At 44.6% G+C, this 20,180-nt stretch overlaps 1 protein-coding gene across 1 annotated transcript in view; it reads right to left on the bottom strand.

Annotated features, from left to right (window-relative positions):
• LOC102844188 (chromosome unknown open reading frame, human C1orf94) overlaps positions 1 to 20,180 on the bottom strand; it is a 91,184-nt gene that overhangs the window by 57,158 nt on the left and 13,846 nt on the right. The window contains exon 4 of the mRNA XM_006886575.1: positions 4,553 to 5,244. Within this exon, the coding sequence (XP_006886637.1) occupies positions 4,553 to 5,244 (692 nt within the window). The remainder of the gene's footprint in view (positions 1 to 4,552; positions 5,245 to 20,180) is intronic.

The following is a 20,180-nucleotide window of genomic DNA, read 5'->3' as shown; positions in this document are numbered from 1 at the left end:
CTGCCATCCACCTATATTTGTCAGCCCTTCCATACACCTATTCGTCCTTCCTTCTTTTCTCCCTACTTCATTTCTCCTCTTTTTTTTTTCTTTTGGATCCCATCCCTTCTATCCATTCAATAGTAGCATGTCTTGTGCTGGGCATTGGCAATACAAAGATGACTTGGGCACAGTTCTGGCCTTCAGGGAGCCCATGGGTTAGAGAGACACACACATTGCTACAAAGAACATTGTCTGAATGATACAGTAAAGCAGCTTGTCATGGGCTCATCTCTGCTCCACTGCTCACAGGCAATTCAGCCAATGCTCAGTGGTGCTCACTCTTCAATGCCAGGCCCTGACCTGAAGACTGGGGACATTATATGAGTCAGAGCCAGACTCTTCCCTGCAGGAGCTCACAGTAAGAGGAACAGAGAGACATGTTTGAAATAGCTCCAGGACAAAGCTTAAGGGATTGTGAAAGAGAGACATAGTGAGAGACAAGGATTGCTGAGACCACTCTGGGCTGAGAAGGCCAGGGGGCTTCTAGAAATAGGTGGGGTGTCAGCAAAGTCTTACATGTAGGGGTAAAGCAGTCAGGCTAGTAGCTGTGGGCAAAAGTATGGAAGCATGAAAGAGCCATAGTGAGTCACTGGGCATGGCTGGAGTATAGGAGAGACACATGGATGGTGCCAGACAGAGATCTCTGTGCAAAGCCTTTGAAGGTTTCCCCAGAACAAGGATTATAGTTCAGCCAGTCTAGAATCCTCCATAACAGTGGCTTCTACACATCTATTTCTTTTCTAGGAATGGAATGTTTTCTTAAAATTAAGTGTATATGTATAGAGAAATACACACACACACTTTTTTAGTTCTATTATGTGGTAGAAAAGACCAAAATGGATGTCAGAAGAAACTCTGAAGATTGCACTGGAGTGTAGAGAAGCCAAAGCACAAGGAAGAATTCAAGATATTAAAGAGCTGAAGAGAAGATTTCAAAAGGCAGCGCAGGATGACAAAGTAAAAGATTACAATGAAATGTGCAAGGAGTTGGAGTCAGAAAACCAAAAGGGTTGAACTCGTTCAGCATTTCTTAAGCTCAAGGAACTGAAGAACAAATTCAAACCCTGAGCTGCTATAATCAAGGATACTTTAGGCAGAATACTAAATGATCCAGAAGGTATCAAAAGAAGATGGAAAAATATACTGAGCCATTGTGTCGAAAGGAATTGGCAGACACAGAAGAATTTAATGAAAAAACATATGAGCAAGAGCCTATGGTGATGAAGGAAGAAGTTCAAGCTGCTGTGAAGGAAATAGCAAAAAATAAGGCCCCACAAATAGATGGTATACCAATTGACATATTTCAGCTAATAGATGCTGCCCTGGACGTGCTCACCAAGTTGTGTCAAGAAATCTGGAGAACAACCACTTAGCCGACTGACTGGAAGAGATCTATATTTGTTCCCATTCCAAGGAAAGGTAACCCAACAGAGTTTGGAAACTATAGAACAATCTCATTGATTTCACATGCAAGTAAGATTCTGCTGAAGATCATCCAAAAACGACTGGAACAGCACATCAGCAGAGAACTGACAGAAGTCCAGGCTGGGTTTAGAAGGGGTCGTGGTACTAGGGATATTGTAACTAATGTCAGATGGATCTTAGCTGAAAGCAGGGAATGCCAGAGGAATGTCTATCTGTGCTTCATTGATTATGCGAAGGCATTTGACTGTGTGGATCATAACAAACTGTGGCTGACTCTGAGAAGAATGGAAATCCCAGAACACTTGATCACGCTAATATGAAACTTATACTTGGGCCAAGAGGCAGTCGTCAGAACAGAGCAAGGAAACACTGCATGGTTCAAAATTGGGAAGGGCATACGCCAGGGATGTGTCCTGTCTCCATACCTTTTCAACCTGTATGCAGAACAGATCATCCGGGAGGCTAGGCTCTATGAGGAGAAATGCAGCATCAAGATTGGTGGAACATCTATCAACAATCTACATTATGCAGATGACACAACCCTGCTTGAGGAGGACCTGAAGCGCTTGCTGCAGAGGGTCAAGGACTGCAGCCTTCCATATGGATTGAGGCTCAATGTCAAGAAGACAAAGATTCTCACCACTGGACCAATTGGCAGCATCAGGATGGATGGTGAAGAGATTGAGATTGTTCACAGCTTTAGTTTGTTTGGCTCCACAGTCAACACTCTTGGCATCAGCAGCCAGGAAATTAAAAGACGTATTGCGATGGGAAAGTCTGCTGTTAGGGACCTCTCTAAAGTACTCAAGAGCAACGGTGTGTCTCTGGATACTAAGGTGCGTCTGGTACAGGCCATGGTCTTTGCAATCACTTGTTATGCATCAGAGAGCTGGACAATGACCAGGGAGGACAGAAGGATAATTGATGCTTTTGAGCTTTGGTGTTGGAGAAGAGTGCTGAGGGTGCCATGGACTGCTAAGAAAACAAACAGATTCATCCTGGAGAGGGTTAAACAGGGCTGCTCCTTGGAGGCATGGATTCTGAGACTTCGTCTGACATACTTTGGTCATGTTGTAAGGAGAGACCGGTCCTTGGAGAGGGACGTCATGCTTGGGAGGGTGGAGGGATGGCACAGGAGAAGAAGGCCCTCTGGAAGATGGATTGATTCAGTGACTGGGGCAACTGGGATGAGTGTGTCGGAGACAGTGAAATTGGCACAGGACAGAGTTTAGAGCTGTTGTACATAGGGTCGCTATGAGTCGTAAACGACTCGATGGCACATAACAACAACAACAACAATGTGGTAGAAGCAGAATGAAGGTTCTTGCTCTCCCCACCCCACAGCCCTTCTCTCCTTGCCCAGCATGTCTCCACAGGTGACCATGTTAGCCATACAACAGGCACCTATGACTCCCTGCAAGTGACTTGATCAGGGGTCCCAGGCCTTGGTGTTACCTGGTGGGAGCGGATCTGATCCCACCAGCTCTTGTCCCCCATCCTGGCCTAGCAGCCTAAGGGCCAAGTTTAGGCAGCATTTGACCTCTCATCTTAACACCATCCCAGAGAATGGAAGAGCTAGCTGCTTTAGTCTGAGCCAGTTTAGAAGAAAATGACATTTTTAGCAAAATGTGTCCCTGGAGTCTCTTCCAAGAGTTTCTCTGGTTGCTGAGTTTAGCCCCCAGCCAGTGTGCTGAAATAACAATACTCACTAATAATAGCCATCTCCCCAGAGACCCACACACCTGCACAGAGTCGCTCGCACACACCTTCCATTGCCTCATGTAACAGACTTGCCTGCTCGCTCATTTACAAAGTACACTTTCCAGTGTTCACATGTACACGGCCCTGTGAATGGCACTGACATGCTCAGATGTGCACAACCACACACTGGACAGAGACAGACAAGGACAGGTGCACACCGACACACACAAATATAACCATGTTTGCAGTTCCCTAACAAGTACACTCACATCTGCAGTTGCCTTTGGCACGTTTGTCTACACATGTATATACACAAATGCACACATGGCAGAGAGAGCGAGATTGCTTCTAATCCAACGGCCCATTCAGACAGAGAGGCACCCACATGTCCCAGTGGAGAAAGACGTGGGAGGAAAGTCTCCTCTCTCCAGGCAAAAGCTCAAGTCTTTTCCTACCACACATGATTCCCAAGGATCTCCTTGGCTTGCCCAGAACTAATCCTCTGGTCTTCCTACAATGCCTCAGAAAGTTCTCCAAGTTAATCTTGCTTGGTTTTTTTCTTGGAGAAATGGATTTGGACCTTGCCCAATACAGGCATCTCTCAGTTACCCATCCATGCTCAGAGGCTGGGGACCATTTTTGTGTAGGCTGACCTGGGTGTGATCTGCCTTCTTACTGACTGCTAACTGCAGGCAGATGCTAAGTCAACCCACAAACTTCTGATATGAATAGCTGGATCAGAACCGTCACAAAGTGCATAATCCTGGGACTAGAGTGGAGGAAATGAGGGATAAAGGGAAAGAATGAAGACTCTTTAATGTATGTTTCTAATTGTACCAGAAAATACATCCCATAGCCAACAATCTCAATTGCTCCTGGAGGCTTTGCTCATCCACTGCCATGCCCCAAGCACAGAAGGCCAGCCCCCGCAGGCTCTCATCAGAAGCTAAATAATGCCAGCTGCCAATAAAATTTCTCTCCCATCCAGCCTTCAATGCTCCTGCCATAGTTTCCCTCTAGATCCAGTTGGACTAAACTCTTCTTTCAGTGTACTCTGGATAGCTAGTGAATTTAGAAAATGAGCCAATTCCCAAATGGCACCTAGCATTTCTTCCTCAGAGTATGCTGGATGAGAGTCTCCATGTTTGTCTATGTATGTCAACTGTGGTCTATGTGACGTGCGTCTAGCGGACGAGGCACATAGGGGCTGAATACCATAGCCTGTTAACCTATGCACCGTGTGCAGTGCCCATCAGAGGGACCAACATTTCCTGATTTGTGCAAAGGTGCTTTAAGCCCCTGTGGAAGCCCTGATAAGCTTCCTGACGGGATATATATTTATGTATCTCTCCTCCTCCCTTCCAGGCACTCTTACCTAACTCACCTATCAAGTGTTGCCCCTCCAGGGCTGAGTCCACCTCAGGCTTGGAACAGATCTTAGCAAACACTGGGAGCTGCCTCTTCTGAGTAGGAAGCTCAGAGAGCTTATCCAGAGGTGCAAGAGGAGGTGGGGGCGGCAGCATCAGAAATGGACCCAGTCCTGCTGGCTCCTTGGGCCCTGAGTCACTGAACACGCTGTTCTGCAGGAAGTCCTTGATGACCTTCGTCTCCTCCAGGACCAGTTTATTTTCAGAGGCCTTCGTTTCGGTGGACTTCAGTGGGAACTGAGCCAGTAGTTTGCTGATCTCTAGGTTGGAGGTTCCCAGGCTGGAGCCCCCATCTTCTGACCCTTTGGTACTCTTGACCTTGGCAGAGCGCAGAATGCCCGTGACTGTAGAGAGGGCAGAGTCACAGTTCTGCCGGCTGCCGATAACGGGCATGGCCACCTTCTGTTCCAGAAGCTGGTCACTGTTGGTGATGGAGACTCCTGGGAGCTCAATACTGTCTGCTTCTAGAAGAGGAGGAGGTCCGAGAATGCAGGGGGTCGGCTCTCCCTTGCCCTCAGGAGAGCCACGGGGCGACTCCAGCTCAATGGAGCTCTCTTTCACCAGGATGAGGTTCTCTTGGTTGAGGCTCAAGAACTCTTGCTCCACCAACAGGGAGATCTCATCTTTGTCACTGCTGAGCTCCAGTGCTCTGAAAAGAGGTCAGAAAAAGATGCTTTTAGTGTCGGTATTCAAGGAGTCACTCTGCAACAGGGCACAGGGAAAGTGGATGAACACATGAAGGGAAGAAAACATCTCAAAGTAAAAGGAATCTATCGCTTTCCCAAGACAGAAGACATGTGAACAACGAGTTGACTCCCAAGAAGTTTTTGCAGGGCACCAGAGGCAGGATTGGGATATTAGGTCCTCTCCAAATACAATCTCTTGTTGGGCGAGCTACGGCAAGTCAAAGCTCATTGCTCTGGTCCATCTTGTGTAAGACCTAAGCAATGAAAGACTCAAGAGGTGCTTCCTTGGGAAATTGTGCGCCACAGCAAAGGTCAGGGGCCAGGGTGTGGGTGAGCCCTAGGAGGCACAGGAGCACAGCACAGCCCAGCTCCTTCCTGCAGTAGGCCTGTGTAAGGGCAGAGACTGCAGAATAGGTGGCCCAAGCTCACACTGTAGTAACCTCTCCTCTTCATTAGTACTGTAAGGCCTTCTTCACAGGGACCTTGGGGAGGTGCAGACCCCTGAGGACAGTGCCCAGCACAGATTTAGGGAGATACAAGAACCAACATGCCTGAGCCCCTGGACTCTGAACACCACACAGCGGTCCCAAGGGCTTGTGTCCACTCTGATTGGCATAGCCCTCTCATGAGATCATAGTCTCTGAAACGGGTAAAATACCAGCAGTTGGTTGGTGCTTGTAATTGTATCACAAAGTCCTCCGTGGATCTAAGACCTTGGCATTTACCTGTGCCTTTGACCCCTGCACTCCCAGCTCGAGCTGCGATGGTCAGCCCCAGCCTGATAGGACTTGACAGGCCCATGTAGCCTGAGATTCATATTGTTGAAGGATAGCAATCCTGCTGGCCTGGCTCGAGCTTCCAGCCTGCCCTACCAGCAGTCTTGACAAAGGTGCACCTTCCTCCATGGTGTTCCCACAACTGCTATAGCCATGCAGCTTAGAATCACCTGCTATGTCTATTGGATGAGATCCTGTGAGGGCCAAATGAGGTGATGTACATAGAGGATTCTGGATACTGCAAGGCACTCTGCCACTGTAAGCATGCACGATGAGGGTGATAAGAAGAGATAGAGGGATATTAGGAAGGCTCCAAGAGTAGAGCTTTGTTGCTATGGCTTAGTCTTTCCATTTGGTGAAGGAGCCAGGACCAGGCCAGAGAGAAGGGAGGCACAACCTACATCACTGCTCTGCCAGTATGAAAGAGGTCAAAATAAGTGTAAAAATGGAGACTATAAAAAACTAGAAACAAAAATAATCATGTCTTCCTTAACAAATAGCACATAACTGCGCACACATACATGCATACATGTGCACACACTGACAAACACACATATTAATACATAAAAATTTGCAGAATTGCATGGTTACATAATGAGTTGGGTTAAACATGCATAGAACAGAATAAATCGCTACCTGTGGCATTCAGAGAGAATGGGCCCAGGCATAGTCAGAGAGGCCACTGCTGAGCCAGGCACCAGTCCTTCAGTGACTCAAGGCCCAGGTGGTAGCCAAAGTCTTGTAGAATTGTTGTTGTTGTTGTTATGTGCCATTGAGTCGCTTGCAACTCATAGCAACCCTACGTACAAGAGCCCTAAACACCGTTCTATCCTGTGCCAACCTCGCCATCTCAAACACACTCATTCCTACCACTCCATTCACAGAATCGATCCATCTCATCAAGGGTCTTCCTCTCTTGTGCCATCCCTCCATTCTCCCAAACATGATGTCCTTCTCCAAGGGCCAGTCCCTCCTTGCAACATGCCCAAAGTATGTCAGACGAGGCTTCAGAACCCCTGACTCCAAGTAGAAGAATTAGGTACTAAATAAATATGGAATTATGTAAACATGCTAACAACTGAGACAGTTGTACAGCTCCACGTATAATTCAGAATGGCACATCTGAAGGTAGGAAGTAATGTCAAGCCAATTCCAACTAGGCCCTCATACCACTACTTACTTCCTAGTAGCCTTTCAAGCTCTTGGGTCCTCCATGAGCATGGCACCGATAGCCAAAAGATCATGGAGCGGTGGTGGGACTGTGGTGAGGCGTCCGAATTTGGAACTTAGCACAGTACCCTACACGTAGGGCACCTTTGCCAAAAGTTGGCTGTGAGAAGTGTCAGCTGGTGCAGTCATGTTCCCCAAAGGTCTTAAGGCTGTGCAGGTCTTCAAGGTTGAGTCCTACTCTCTTTCACCTGCCATCCTTCTCTATCTCTTCCTTGCCTGCTCTTCTCTTCTTCTTTCTTCCCTCCTATGTCTAGACTCTCAATGTGGTGCCTCCTGGGAAAAATCAGAATCAAGAAGTGGTCAATTCATGGCCTTGTCTTTTAGGTTTCTCCTTCTCTTCTTTATCTTGCACCAACCTCTCTATTAGGCTTAAAGGAAACAGATGTGCCACAAGTCATAGGAGCCAGGCATCCAGAGGACTGATTTTTGTTCCTCTCCCTAAAAAGCCACCTTGCAAAGCAAGCTATGTAACAATAGCTTTTCTGAATTAAAAAGATTTCACTTAATTATGTAATTTTTTAAAGTTGTGATAATGGCAATGTAGTTATACTTTTAAAAAGAAAAAAAAAAGAACCCTATCTCCTAGAGATACATATTGAAGGATGTAGAGATAAAATTACGTTTGGAACTTACATTTAAAAGGATTTCTTTTAAAAGGTGAAGGGTAGATGGATGGGAAAAATAATGGGTGGAACAAACCAAAAACAAAATTTAGTGCCATCACATAGATCCTAACTCATCTTTACAGAAAGAAGTAGATTAATTCATGATCATCTTTCTTCTAAGAGTCAGCCAGTAGATTTAAAGCACTAACCTCTTGTTTGACAGTCCAACACATTATTCACTGTACCACCAGGGCTTTTTGGTAAATAATAATCACATGGAGGAGAGATTGAGATTATTAACAATTTCAGCGTGCTTGGCCCCACAATCAACACTCTTGGCACCAGCAGTCAGGAAATCAAAAGACGAATTGCACTGGGGAAGTCTGCTGTCAGGGACCTCTTCAGAGTGCTGAGGAGCAATGATGTCAGTCTAGAGACTAAGGTGCACCTGATCCAGGCCATAGTCTTTGCAGTTACATACTAGTCATCAGATATGTGGACAGAAGAGTTGATGCCTTTGAGTTGTGGTGTTGGAAAAGAAAATTGAACATACTATGAACTTCCCAGAGAACAAATAGGTCTGTCTTGGAGAGGTTGAAAGCAAGCTTCTTTTTGGAGGCTGGGATCTTTGAAGCTTCATTTCACACACTTTGAGCAAGTGGCCAAGATTGATCAGTCCTTGGAAAAGGACATCATGCTTAGAAGGCATAGAGAGATAGTGCATGAAGAAGACCCTGGATGAGACAGATTAACACAATAACTGGGGTAATGTATGTAGGTGTGTTGAAGTCAGTGAGACTAGCTCAGGATAGGTCAAGGTTCAAAGCTGTTTTATACAGGGTTACTCTGAATTACAGGTGACTCAACAGCACATCACAACAACAATGAATATTCAACATATAATCTAACTCTATCATCTGTGCTTAGATCTTGGTTATGATGAGCCCTAGTATGTCTACAGTGAGTGGAAACTCAGTGGCATTAGTGTGTCTTCCAAAGCACTGATGAAAAGCTCTTCTCTGTGTCCCACTGCAGCCTTTCCAGTGTTAGAGAAAACACTCATGTCCCTCCCAGTCCTCTTCTCCCTACTCTGAACTTACCCCTTGCTCCACTCTGGTTCTCAGGTGATGCAATTTCCAAACTCCTCCCCTTCCTGGACGTTTTGGATAGACTTAACAAGGGTCAAACCTGGCATTTCTAGAAAGAGAGCACAGTTCCAAAACAGTGTGCCTCCACCTTGGCTGTAGACCCTAAACATGAGTCAAAAAGCCTGCTGTAGTTTGCCAAGGCTTCTTCAGTGCATGCTTTACAACCTCCTGCTACATTTGCATTTGCCATGGAGCCATGACAGGCCAGGAAGTCAGGTATCCAGATCTACATCTCACATCATATTTCTTTCACTCCCCTGCATAACAGACAGAGTCATCCCTTTTTTTGAGAAAAGTGACCCTGAAAAGGACTAAGGACCTCCGTGTAACAGAGAAAGCAGAGGATTAGATGAGGATCTGGTTGGGTTCAGATGCCTTCATTAACTTCTCCCCAGTCCCATGTGTCTTTTCATGAGAATATTTATTGGTGAAGTATCCCTGCTCTCCGGCTGGCTTTACTCCCAGATCTGAACGCAATTGCGGATATTGCTGGTCTCATCCCGTCACTCCAGCAGGTGGAGAAATCACCCCAGTGCATCTTGATCCCATCATCCATGGCATTAGCTGTCCCCGACAACATCAAATCAGCTGCATGTCTGATGAGCGTGTCTTCTCTGTCTTCTGCCAATTTATAGATAGAAATGTTGAACAAGAGAGAGGCCAGGGCGAAGCCGTGAGGACCCTGCCAGAGACCCTCCTCCCAGCCTGACAGTAATCCTGGCTCAGCACTGGAGGACTAAATCAATCTCGTGACTATCATCCTATCTCCAATTCTCCAGGAGAGCCTTTGTCAAATAGCTCACTGTATTCAAGGTCCACCACATATTTAGATGTTTGCTGATCAAGTACCTGCCTGATCCTGCCTTTTCTACCCCAAAGAAAACAAAACTCATCCTTATTTGTTCTAGAAGACCACATGCCAGCAGAGCTAGGACATTATCAGAACCTACGTCAAATCATTTTCCTGCCTAAGATCATCAGGTGGTTTCTCATCACAGGTAAGATTAAATTCAAGCTCATTGCCACGACCCACGGGGCACTGAACAAACCAGCCTAGTCCCTCTTTCCCTTTTTCACCTATTCCTTTTTCAGTCACACGGCTGATACTTGTACACTACTAGCTACGCTCCTATTCCTTGAAATGCCAAAGTCATTTCAGTCGTGGGGTTTTTGCACGTCCTCTCCCATCTACTTGGAATGCTCTCCCCCTCATCTTCCCATGACTGGCTACTTTTAATCATTAGGTGTCAGTTCAAATTTTATTTCCTCAAAGTGTCACTTCTTACCCATTTAAAAACAATTCTCTTTCCCCTCATTACTAAGCATTTTATACAACAATATGGGGGCAAGAACTATGTCTTGTTCATTACAAGAGCTTGGGGGACCCAGAACAGTGCTTGACATATAACTCCAAGCTCTCGAGAAATACTTGTTAAATAAATGAAACAAATAAAAGAACACTTGCCCTTATGCCTCTTCTTCTCTTAGAGTTCCTGGCTTCCCCGTTGCCCACTCTAGCTCCTTTTCCTGTCCAGTGACTGTTCGACACCTTCCACACTGGCAACCTGTCGAGCGTTAGTTCGATTTTCTGGCTCCTGCCCTCATGGCGCACCTCTAGTGTTTGTCACTCCTGAAAACCGATGAACGAATCCTAACCATTCTGCTTGGCCTGGTCCTAACACCTCCAACCTCTGCAAGGCAATTCTACCAGCAGGTCTCAACACAGAACTTGGACTCTCTTGGGATCACCTTGGGGTTCGCAGAAAGATCTTTAATGTCCCCCACAAAATCAATGCCAGGGCTCAAAGTCAAGCTGCTCGCCTGTACTTCCTGGAATCTCCCTTTCTTCCTCCTTCTTAAGAAGTTGTGCTGGTGCTGGCACCTCTCCCGGACAATTTGCTTTCTCCTTCAAGTTGGTAAAAACCATAAAAATCTCTCACAAAATGCTATCATAGTGAATCACTCTAGGAGGTTAACTCAGCTCTAGGCTCCTGACAAAAGCAGCAAGTCTGAATTGGTGCTGTGATCCTGGCCACTGTCCCCTCTGCTTCATCCACCTCCAGAAATGGTGTCAAGGTTCACTCTAGATGCAGAGACTGTGCATTATTTTTGCATTTGCTGTGTACAGAATGATATGAAAAGAAACCTATTGACTGGTTGGCACCCCTTCCTAGAATAATGACTAAGCAAGCATGCTGTTAGCTCCCCGACAGCAGTTCTGTGTACATGATAACACAGAGCAAAGATGAAAACTGCTATTCATCTGAGCCAAACAACAGAAAAATGCAAGCAGAAAATTGTTAGTGCTGGAGGAGGACACCAAAACAAATATTTTCTTCCAGCTATGGCATTTCAGACTGACGACAAACACAGTATCCAGGCCCAGTGCCCAGGCAACATGGCTGATTGAAAAGGAGAGAAAAGGAAGAGCTTTGACGTCAGGCACAGGCCTGATCTTAAAGTGTAGGCCAGCTGCAGACTAACCTGGCAGAAATTGGGTGCAAATCTTCCCCACCTAATAGTGGCCAGATCTTGAGCATACTACCTAGTGGCTTTAGACTTCAAATAGTACTGAATAAAATAAGAATAAAGAACTAGCATTCATCACTGAGTGCTAATTAACATGCCGTAAACTGTGCTAAGACCTTTACATGCAAATCTTTGCTTTTACATCCTACAATAGTCCCAATAGACAGTTGTGAGGAGTAAAGTGACTGCAGCAATGATCTGATTTTATCAAATCTTCATGTACCTACTCTCCATAGCTCCTTCTAGCTCACAGACAACAGAGACTTGCAAAGTGCTCGTGCCATTAGGGTGCATTATCTTTGAGCTTGGTCACCTCAGTGTGAGTAAGTCTAAGCTAGCCTGATTGGAAAAAATATGTGACATGGAGAAAAACACCAAGGTCCCTCTAACAACAGCCAGCTGACCACTGATATGGAGGTGAGCACGAGCCAAGATTAGCCCAGTCTAGGTCAGACTAGAGAAATCATCTCTCTGAACCCAGTCCAAATCACTAAACTATAAAAAAATGGTTCAAGTAAATAGTTGTAGTTCTGAGTCACGAAGCCTTGGGGTCATTTATCAAAAGGTTATTTACGTATGAAGATACAATCTCAGTTTTAGAAATGAAGGAACCAAGGCATAGAGAAGTCAAGCAATTTTCACAATATCACATTAAAAGAATAAAGCATATGAAGTCAGCTGCTCTTAACTACTAGACTACACTTCTCTGAAGACCAAGAGTGAAATGCCATGTGTAACAATACGGACAGTTCATGCTTGAGACTGAAGATTAGAAAAAGCTTCTCTAAAGAAATGTAAGGGAACTAGGGTCCTAAAGGATAATATATAGGAGCTCTGGTAGCCTTATTATCCTGAAAAATATCCTGGTGGCTCAGTGGAAAGGAGTTGTGTTGCCAACTCAAAGGCATGCAATTTGGATCCATCCGTTACTCTATCAGAGAAACATGGGCACTCTCCTCCTGTGCAATTTACTGCCTCTGAAAAGCCACTGGAGGATTAGCTAGAATCAATTTTGACCCAATGGTATATAACAACAATAACAACAAGGGGTAATAAGCATTTCATCAAGTAAAGAATGCAAGGAAATAGTATGTACAGGGAATAGTATGTGCAAAGGTCATAGGTAGGAATGAACTTGAGGCGCTGGTAGGATTGAGACACACATGTAGGGAATGCATTAGTGGATGAGGCAGAGAGCTGCATGTGATGAGGTTAGAGATGCAGGCAGGAATTAGATCATGACCATTTTGGAGGTTATATAAGCAAAGAGAAGCCAAAGAAAATATTTCAGTGGAAGTGACAGACCTAGACGTTACTGATGAGAGCTACTTCCCCACAGAACAGTCCAGACGAATGCCAGGAGGGGAATTAGGATAAAATCAGTATCTATGACATGTCCACTAGATGCCAGGTATCACACCGGCTAACAATCCCCACATCAAATATGAGAAAGAGGTAGCATCTTCATTCCCGTTTTAGAAAAAGAAAAGTGATGCTTAGGAAGGTTAAAAGACTTCTTCAGTTCACCTCATAGAATGAAAAGTAGAGTCCACATTACTCCAAAGCTTCTTCTCTTATATCCTCTCTTATACTCTGTGCTCTCCAAAACAGTGGAGGTGGGAGAAACAGTAGGATCTTTCCAGTCCAGAAACCAGCTCTGTCCTTTCTGAGGTGGTGACTTATTGCCAACTCAACTTCTCTTCCCATAGTGGTGAGGTGTACCAGAGGCCAGGGAGCCAAGCAGGAATCAGGCAAGAGAAGGCAAAACTCAGTGGGCTGGCCTGAGTCAGTCAGGTGAGGGAACAGAGGGGCACAAATGGAAGGATAGTCTGCACCAAAGAACAAGAAACTCATCTTTTGTTCCACAGTGCCTTATGTACAGCCCCCATGGGGCAGGGAGTGGGCACAGCCATCTCTGCAGGGAGCTGCATTGTGTGTTTTCCCATAAGCCCCTGCTCCTGATCCAGGAGCCAACACACACACACACACACACACACACACACACACACACACACACGCCACTCTACAGCCTTAGGGAAACGTAGCAGGAAGGAAAGGAACAAGAGAGGGAAGAACAACATAGGAAGCCTAGTTAAAATTCTTTCAGATTGGAAAGTGGAGGGCACAATTGAGAAGCTGGGGATCCCACTACAAGCCCAGGGCCATGCTCCAGTTTTTCAAAGGTACCTGGGAATTTGTTGGGCTCTGTTTTCTGAGGTTTCCCAGGTGGGAGGCAGGGATGGTGAGGAGAGGGGCTTTTTGAGATTTTGCCTGCCTTCACCCTCCCTCCTGCTTGCCAGGCTGTCACAGTAATCTTAAGTGAGATGATGCACATGAACACACTTGGTAAATTGCAAGGAGCTCTATGCAAATGTTAGCAGCTCCAGCTGAGAAACAATGTGAGATGAAGAACCAAGTCAAGACTTAGAGGCCACAGTGATCCCATCCCCACCTCAGATCTCAGCTTTCTAATGCTGTCAGCTTTAAAAGTCACTAAAATCTCAGTTGCTTCATCTGCAAATTGGGAATGCTGATATCTACCATTGTTATGGGGGATCATATGGAAATCTCTGAGCCTCCTGAGTGTCAAGCCTGGGCCTTTTGTTAATCTACTCTAATGGCTTAGTGGAAAGCACAGTTTGACTTCACCAGCTGCTCTGAGGGGAAAAGATGAGCCATCTCCTCCCGAGCAATTTACTGCCTCTCAATACTTGCTGGAGGCTCAGCAATGAGTTGGTTCTGACTTAAGGGAATGTAACAACAATTATTTGGCAAAGTTCTTGAAATAAAGCCTCAGCTGTTGTTGTTCTGTGTCCTTGAATAGCAGGTGACTCATAGCAACCCTATGTACAACAGCTTTGAAGCTGGCCTTATCCTGAGCCACTCTCACTGACTCCAACACATCTGCCCTCTTTACCCAAGTTACTTTGTCAATCCTTCTCATCCAGGGGATATTTTCTTCTCTAGGCTCTGTCTAACATACTTTGGACATGTTGTGAGGAGAGACCGGTCCTTAGAGAGGGACATCATGCTTGGGAGGGTGGAGGGACAGCGCAGGAGAGGAAGGCCCTCTATGAGGTGGATTGATTCAGTGACTGGGATAATTGGGATGGGAGTGTCAGAGACAGTGCGATTGGCACAGGACAGAGCGGAGTTTAGGGCTGTTGTACATAGGGTCGCTATGAGTCGCAGGTGACTCGACGGCACATAACAATAACAACAACAGGGGAAGTCTGTCCCACCACTCTTCTGAGCATGATATCCTGATTCAGGGACTGGTAGCTCCTGGACATGTGCCCAAAGCATGGGAAACAGAGCTTCAAAATCTTTACCTCCAAGGAGAAACTTGATTTGATTCTCTCCAAGACAGACCCCTTTGTTTCCTTGGCGGTCCATGGTGTATTCAACACTCTTCTCCAGCACCATAACTCAAAGGCATTGCTTCTTCTTCTGTCATCCTTAGTTATTGTCCAGCTTGCATATACTTAGAACTCAATATATGTCAATCTCATTTCTTCTATGTCTCCTTCTCAGAGATCCAAAGCCTGAGATTCTATTGTGTTTTATCCTTAATGTTGTCACAAAACTTTCGAATACACGTGTATAAGTTACTTGTGGGCTTTATCAAATGTGGATTTCCTCATATTCTTGGATGCTGTTGCTCTTATGTGTCATCCAGTCCATACTGACTCATAGCTGACCCTTTCAAAGGTTGTAAACCTCACAGGAGATTGACCATGTTTCTCCCATAGAGCAACTGGTGGATTTGAACTGCCTGTTTTGGGGTTGGCAATGCAGCTCCTGACCCACTAGGCCACCAGGGCTCCTGTGCTCTCTTGGAGAAATACTAATTCCCTTGATCTAAAATGTATTTGCATGTTGAGCACTCCTTTGCTCCCTAGTTTCCAAGTTCAAATGTACTAAATGGTACATTTAGTGATAAGCTTTTAAAAAAAAATTATTTTATACTGGTTTACTTACAAAGTTCATATACATTGTTTTTCACACCAGATCTTTCCATACCCCTTTTGATGCTTTCTAGAAACTCCCTGCCAGTTGATGATGGTAGGGCAGTCTTCGGAGGCAGGATCAGTAAATGTAAATAAAGCACCTCCAGCTTCTCCTTCTCCCTGGCTCCTCTGCCACTGGAGGGGAAAGAACTGAACTGGGAAAAGCAGGAGCGGGACTCATAGTGAGGTGGGAGGTGAGGGATTCTGTGAGCGAGGGAATGAGACAGGAAATGCTGGGGAATAAATACAGCAATAAAGGAGCTTCGTCTGGGAGCTACAGAGTGATTCTTATTGTTCAAATTATCTTTAAAACTTTTCATTTGAATCTGTTTAATAAGGGAAGGCTTACCCTAAGGAAGGGGTATTTTTTTTTAATGCGACTTGGGAGCTGAATTGGAAAGAACGTTGCAACAAAGATATTAAAAAGGGGATTAAAGCAAACCACTGGTGGCCCATCTCTGCAGGTTTCCACAACCTGCGACAGAGCTCCTGAAACCATAAAATTAAATTAAACAGGGGGACATGGGAAGTGGGACATTAATCATGATTCATCTTCCCGTTACTGCTCATGGCTCTCAGTGTTAAGCAGACACAGAAGGGCTATTCTAAAGGGCTTCTAGCGTCCAGGAATGAATTCAGTCCTTGAAGTCCCACCAGCTTCTGATCCCTCTTCTGCCCCTTCTCTGCTGAGCGTCACTAGGCAAGTTGACTAACCTTCTTGAACTTCAGTTTCCTCATCGGTAAAAAGGAAAGAATCACAAATATCTACTGTGAAAGGTTGCTAAGATAATGAAATAAAACGGAACATCGTAAAACAAAACCAATCTAGTTGTCATGGAATAGATTCTGACTGAGGGACCTCATGCATGTCAGTGTAGAACTGTGCCCTAGTGGATTTTCAGTGATTGATATTTTTAGAAGTAGATCAATGGGCCTTCTGCCCAAGGGCCACTTGGTAAATTTGAGCTACCAACTTTTTGCTCAGTAGTCAAGCATTTGACAATTTATGCCAACCAGAAACAAGATAACGACATCAACATAAAATTATAATACAGTCTTGAACATTTGGAAAGCTCAAGAAAATGTTAGCTCCTTTCTTTTCAGTGTAAGGAAAAAGGAGAAAGGGAAGCTTTTCTCCTGGGGGACCATGGCCTCCCACTGGGATCTCAGTCACCTCTGGGCTTTACCATCTTGGAGGTGAGGGTTTTATGGTCCATTCACTTCTTCATTTATTCATGTGGACCATAACAGCCACCAAGAGCCAGCAACTGGGCTGGGCAGTGAGGAAACAATAACGAGCACATAACAGGCTTTACCCTTAAGGAGCTTATGGTCAAGTAAGAAGGAAGATGTTGCCACAAGGTATCAATATATGTCAGTGATGCCAATGTGTGGCAATAACATATACCACATGGACAAATCCTCAAGAGTCCCACACCAGAATAGCACTAATAGGTCTGATCTGGACATTTGCCCTCCCTTCCAGTCAGTAAGCAAGAAGAGCTGATTCTAAACTCACACTTCTATCCTCTTACCCTCATGTTAAGATCTATACCATACCAGAAAACTCTTCGAGCTAGAGAAGTGGTTCTCTTTCCCAATGATCTCATCGACTTCCTTTTGGAAACCAATTATCATGTTCCTCCTCCCTTCCCCCTCCCTGGCTCCAAGATAAATTCTGTCCTCCTGGGAATCAGTGGGAAACTACTGCAGTTTTCCTACAAATAAGCCTTATCTCTTCAAGTCAGAATTGACCACTTAACTCTTATCTTTTTCTTTTTAATAATATTGATGATGATGGTAAACATGAGGCAGTATGAGCTTTACATCCATCATTATGTTACTTTAGAAAGTAATACTTTGATGTGGTCATTACCATGGTTTCCAGGTTTCAGATAAGGAAAAGAGGCCCAAAAACTGAGTAATTTGGTCACACAGCTAAAAATCTACCATAATTGTAATCTACTTCTCTCTATTTGCCATATCTGAATCACCTTAAAAATTCTTAGGAAGAAAGTGGGATATAAATTTTTTAAATCAAAAAAGAAGAAACAAAGATGAGGGAGGAATAAAAACATGAATGGAGTGAATAGTTAAAAATTTAAATGGTGATGCACTTATTCTAAATATCTAAGGATGGAGAGTATTTCAATAGCGATGTAGGGGAAAGGCATTTCTGGAAGAGGAGTAAGCACAGCAAAGGCAGGAAGGTGTGCGCCTCATGGGAGCTTATCTTGGGATATGTTGTTGTCCCTCCATACAGAACCAACTCACACCTGACCCTCCAGCTGATTTCTGTGAAGATCATAGGAGAATTCTCCTCTTTCTTCCACAGAGCAGCTAGTGGATTCGAATCACATCTTTTGAGTTCACAACACAATTTCTTGCCCACTAAGTCACAAGAGCTCCCTTCTTAATTTATAGAAAGTATAAAATAGAGCACCAAGATGTGCTTCCAATAATTCAGGTAAGAATAACTACAGAGACCACTAAAGCCCAGACCCGAGGACCAATGGACAATGGGAGCAACAGAAAATGTCTGAATGAAGTCATTAGTGTGCTCAGGAAGATAAACTTGGACAAAGGTGGAGGATGGCATAGAGAAAAAGGGACAAGAGTCAAGAAATGATATTTTGGGAGAACGGCATAAATGAAGAAGCAGGGAAAGAATGAGTCAAAACTATCTACAGGGCAGGAGCGGTGACACGGCTTATTGACTGGCAGGATGTGAGAAGAGAATGGAGGAAGGAAGAGGCAGGGTGGCCTTAAGACTGTCTTCAGCACTATGTCATTTGGCAAGCAAGGATGTGACTGTGACAGGGATCATGGAAGAGGGTGAGGCCCAGCACTAGGAAAGCCCAAGGGAGGGAGATACTCAAGCGTCAGGTCAGAAGCAAAGGGGCCTGTGCCCAAAGGTTATTTCAAATCATTCACCATATTGTGAGGGATGTGAGTGTATGTTTCAAACAAAAGGGTGCAGCTTTCCTCAAAGTCTTAAAGAAATGCTTGACTTCTCAAAAAAGAAAACTGCCAGCTTAGAGCATGAGACAAAAAGATCCTTAGAGCTCACTTAAATTTCAGGATATCCATTTGTTTCTATTTGGGAGTCTTTTCTTTATCATGCCCACATTCCAAGTCTATTAAAAACAGATAAATAAAAGTGGGTGTGTCTATTCCAATTAATTTTTTCAAAAAAAGTAAGGTCTAGACAATTGATTAAATATCATTAACACCAAGAACGGTATTTCAGAAAGTACTATATGGTCAGTACTGAGAAGCAATGATGCCAGTCTAGAGATTAGGGTGCGCCGGATATAGGTCATGGTCTTTACAATTAGTTGCTATGCATCAGAGAGCTGGACAATGGCTAAGGATGACAGAGGAAGAATTGATGCCTTTGAGTTGTGGTGCTGGAGAAGATTCTTGAACACACCATGGACTGCCAAGAAAACGAAAAGCTCTGTCTTGGAGAGGGTGAAACCAAGTTTCTCCTTGGAGGCTGGGATTTTGAAGCATCATCTCACATACTTCAGGCATGTGACCAGAAGGGACCAGTCTTTGGAGAAGAACATCATGCTTGGAATGGTGAAAGAAAAGCTCAGGAAAAGAAGACCCGAGATGAGACGGATTGATATAGCAACTGGGGCAATGGGGTAGGTATGGCAGAGTCAATGAGACTGGCTCAGGACAGGGCAGGTTTCAGAGCTGTTGTACATAAGGTCTCTATGAATCAAAGACAACTCAACAATAACAACTCTATGATCAAGATTCAATGGTAACAAAGGAAGAAATTCAAGATGCACCGAAGGCACCGGCAAAAAATAACTCAACAGGACTATCTGGATACCTAGTGATATGTTTTAACTAACAGATACAACCCTGAACATGGTCGCCAGTCTATGCCAGGAAATTGGGAAGAGAACCCTATTTGTTCCAATTCCCAAGAAAGGTGACCCAACAGGATGTGGACATTATTAAACAATAATATTAATAACACATGCCAACAAAATACTGCTCAAGACCAACTTCAGACTTTTCCAGTGCAATAGGTTTCATGATTTCTGACTGTTAGTATCAAGGGTGTTGATTATGATTATTCACCAAGTAAGGTGAAGCTGTTGACAGTTTCTCCATCTATCATGATGTTGCCTATTGGCCCGGTGTTAAGAATTTTTGTTTCCTTGACATTGAAATTCAATCCATATGCTGTATTCTTTGATCTTCTGCAATAAATGTTTCAAGTCCTCCTCACTTTCAGCAAGCAAGGTTGTGTCGTCTTCATAACACAGGTTATTGAGTTAATGATGCCACATTCTTTACATAAAGTCCAGTTTCTTGAAAAATTTGCTCAGCATACAGATTGATAGGTATGGAGAGAGAATACAACCCTGACATGTCCCCTTCTTAATTTTAAACTGTGTAATGTTCCCCTTTTCCGGAGGCAAGCCATTTTGGAAGTGGATGCCACTCCTGCTTCCAGGTTTGTTTTAGTCAGGAAGCTCCAGCCAACACTGTCCACCATGGGTACCCATTACCACGATTGGCACATCACTGTCACAGTCTTCAGCATCACAGCAACCATGAGTTACCTCTGTACAGCA

The sequence above is a fragment of the Elephantulus edwardii genome, unplaced genomic scaffold (assembly GCF_000299155.1).
Source record: "Elephantulus edwardii isolate Elephantulus edwardi_28Jun2011 unplaced genomic scaffold, EleEdw1.0 scaffold00049, whole genome shotgun sequence".
Lineage (NCBI taxonomy): Eukaryota > Metazoa > Chordata > Mammalia > Macroscelidea > Macroscelididae > Elephantulus > Elephantulus edwardii.
This window is presented reverse-complemented; position numbering and strand designations above follow the sequence as displayed.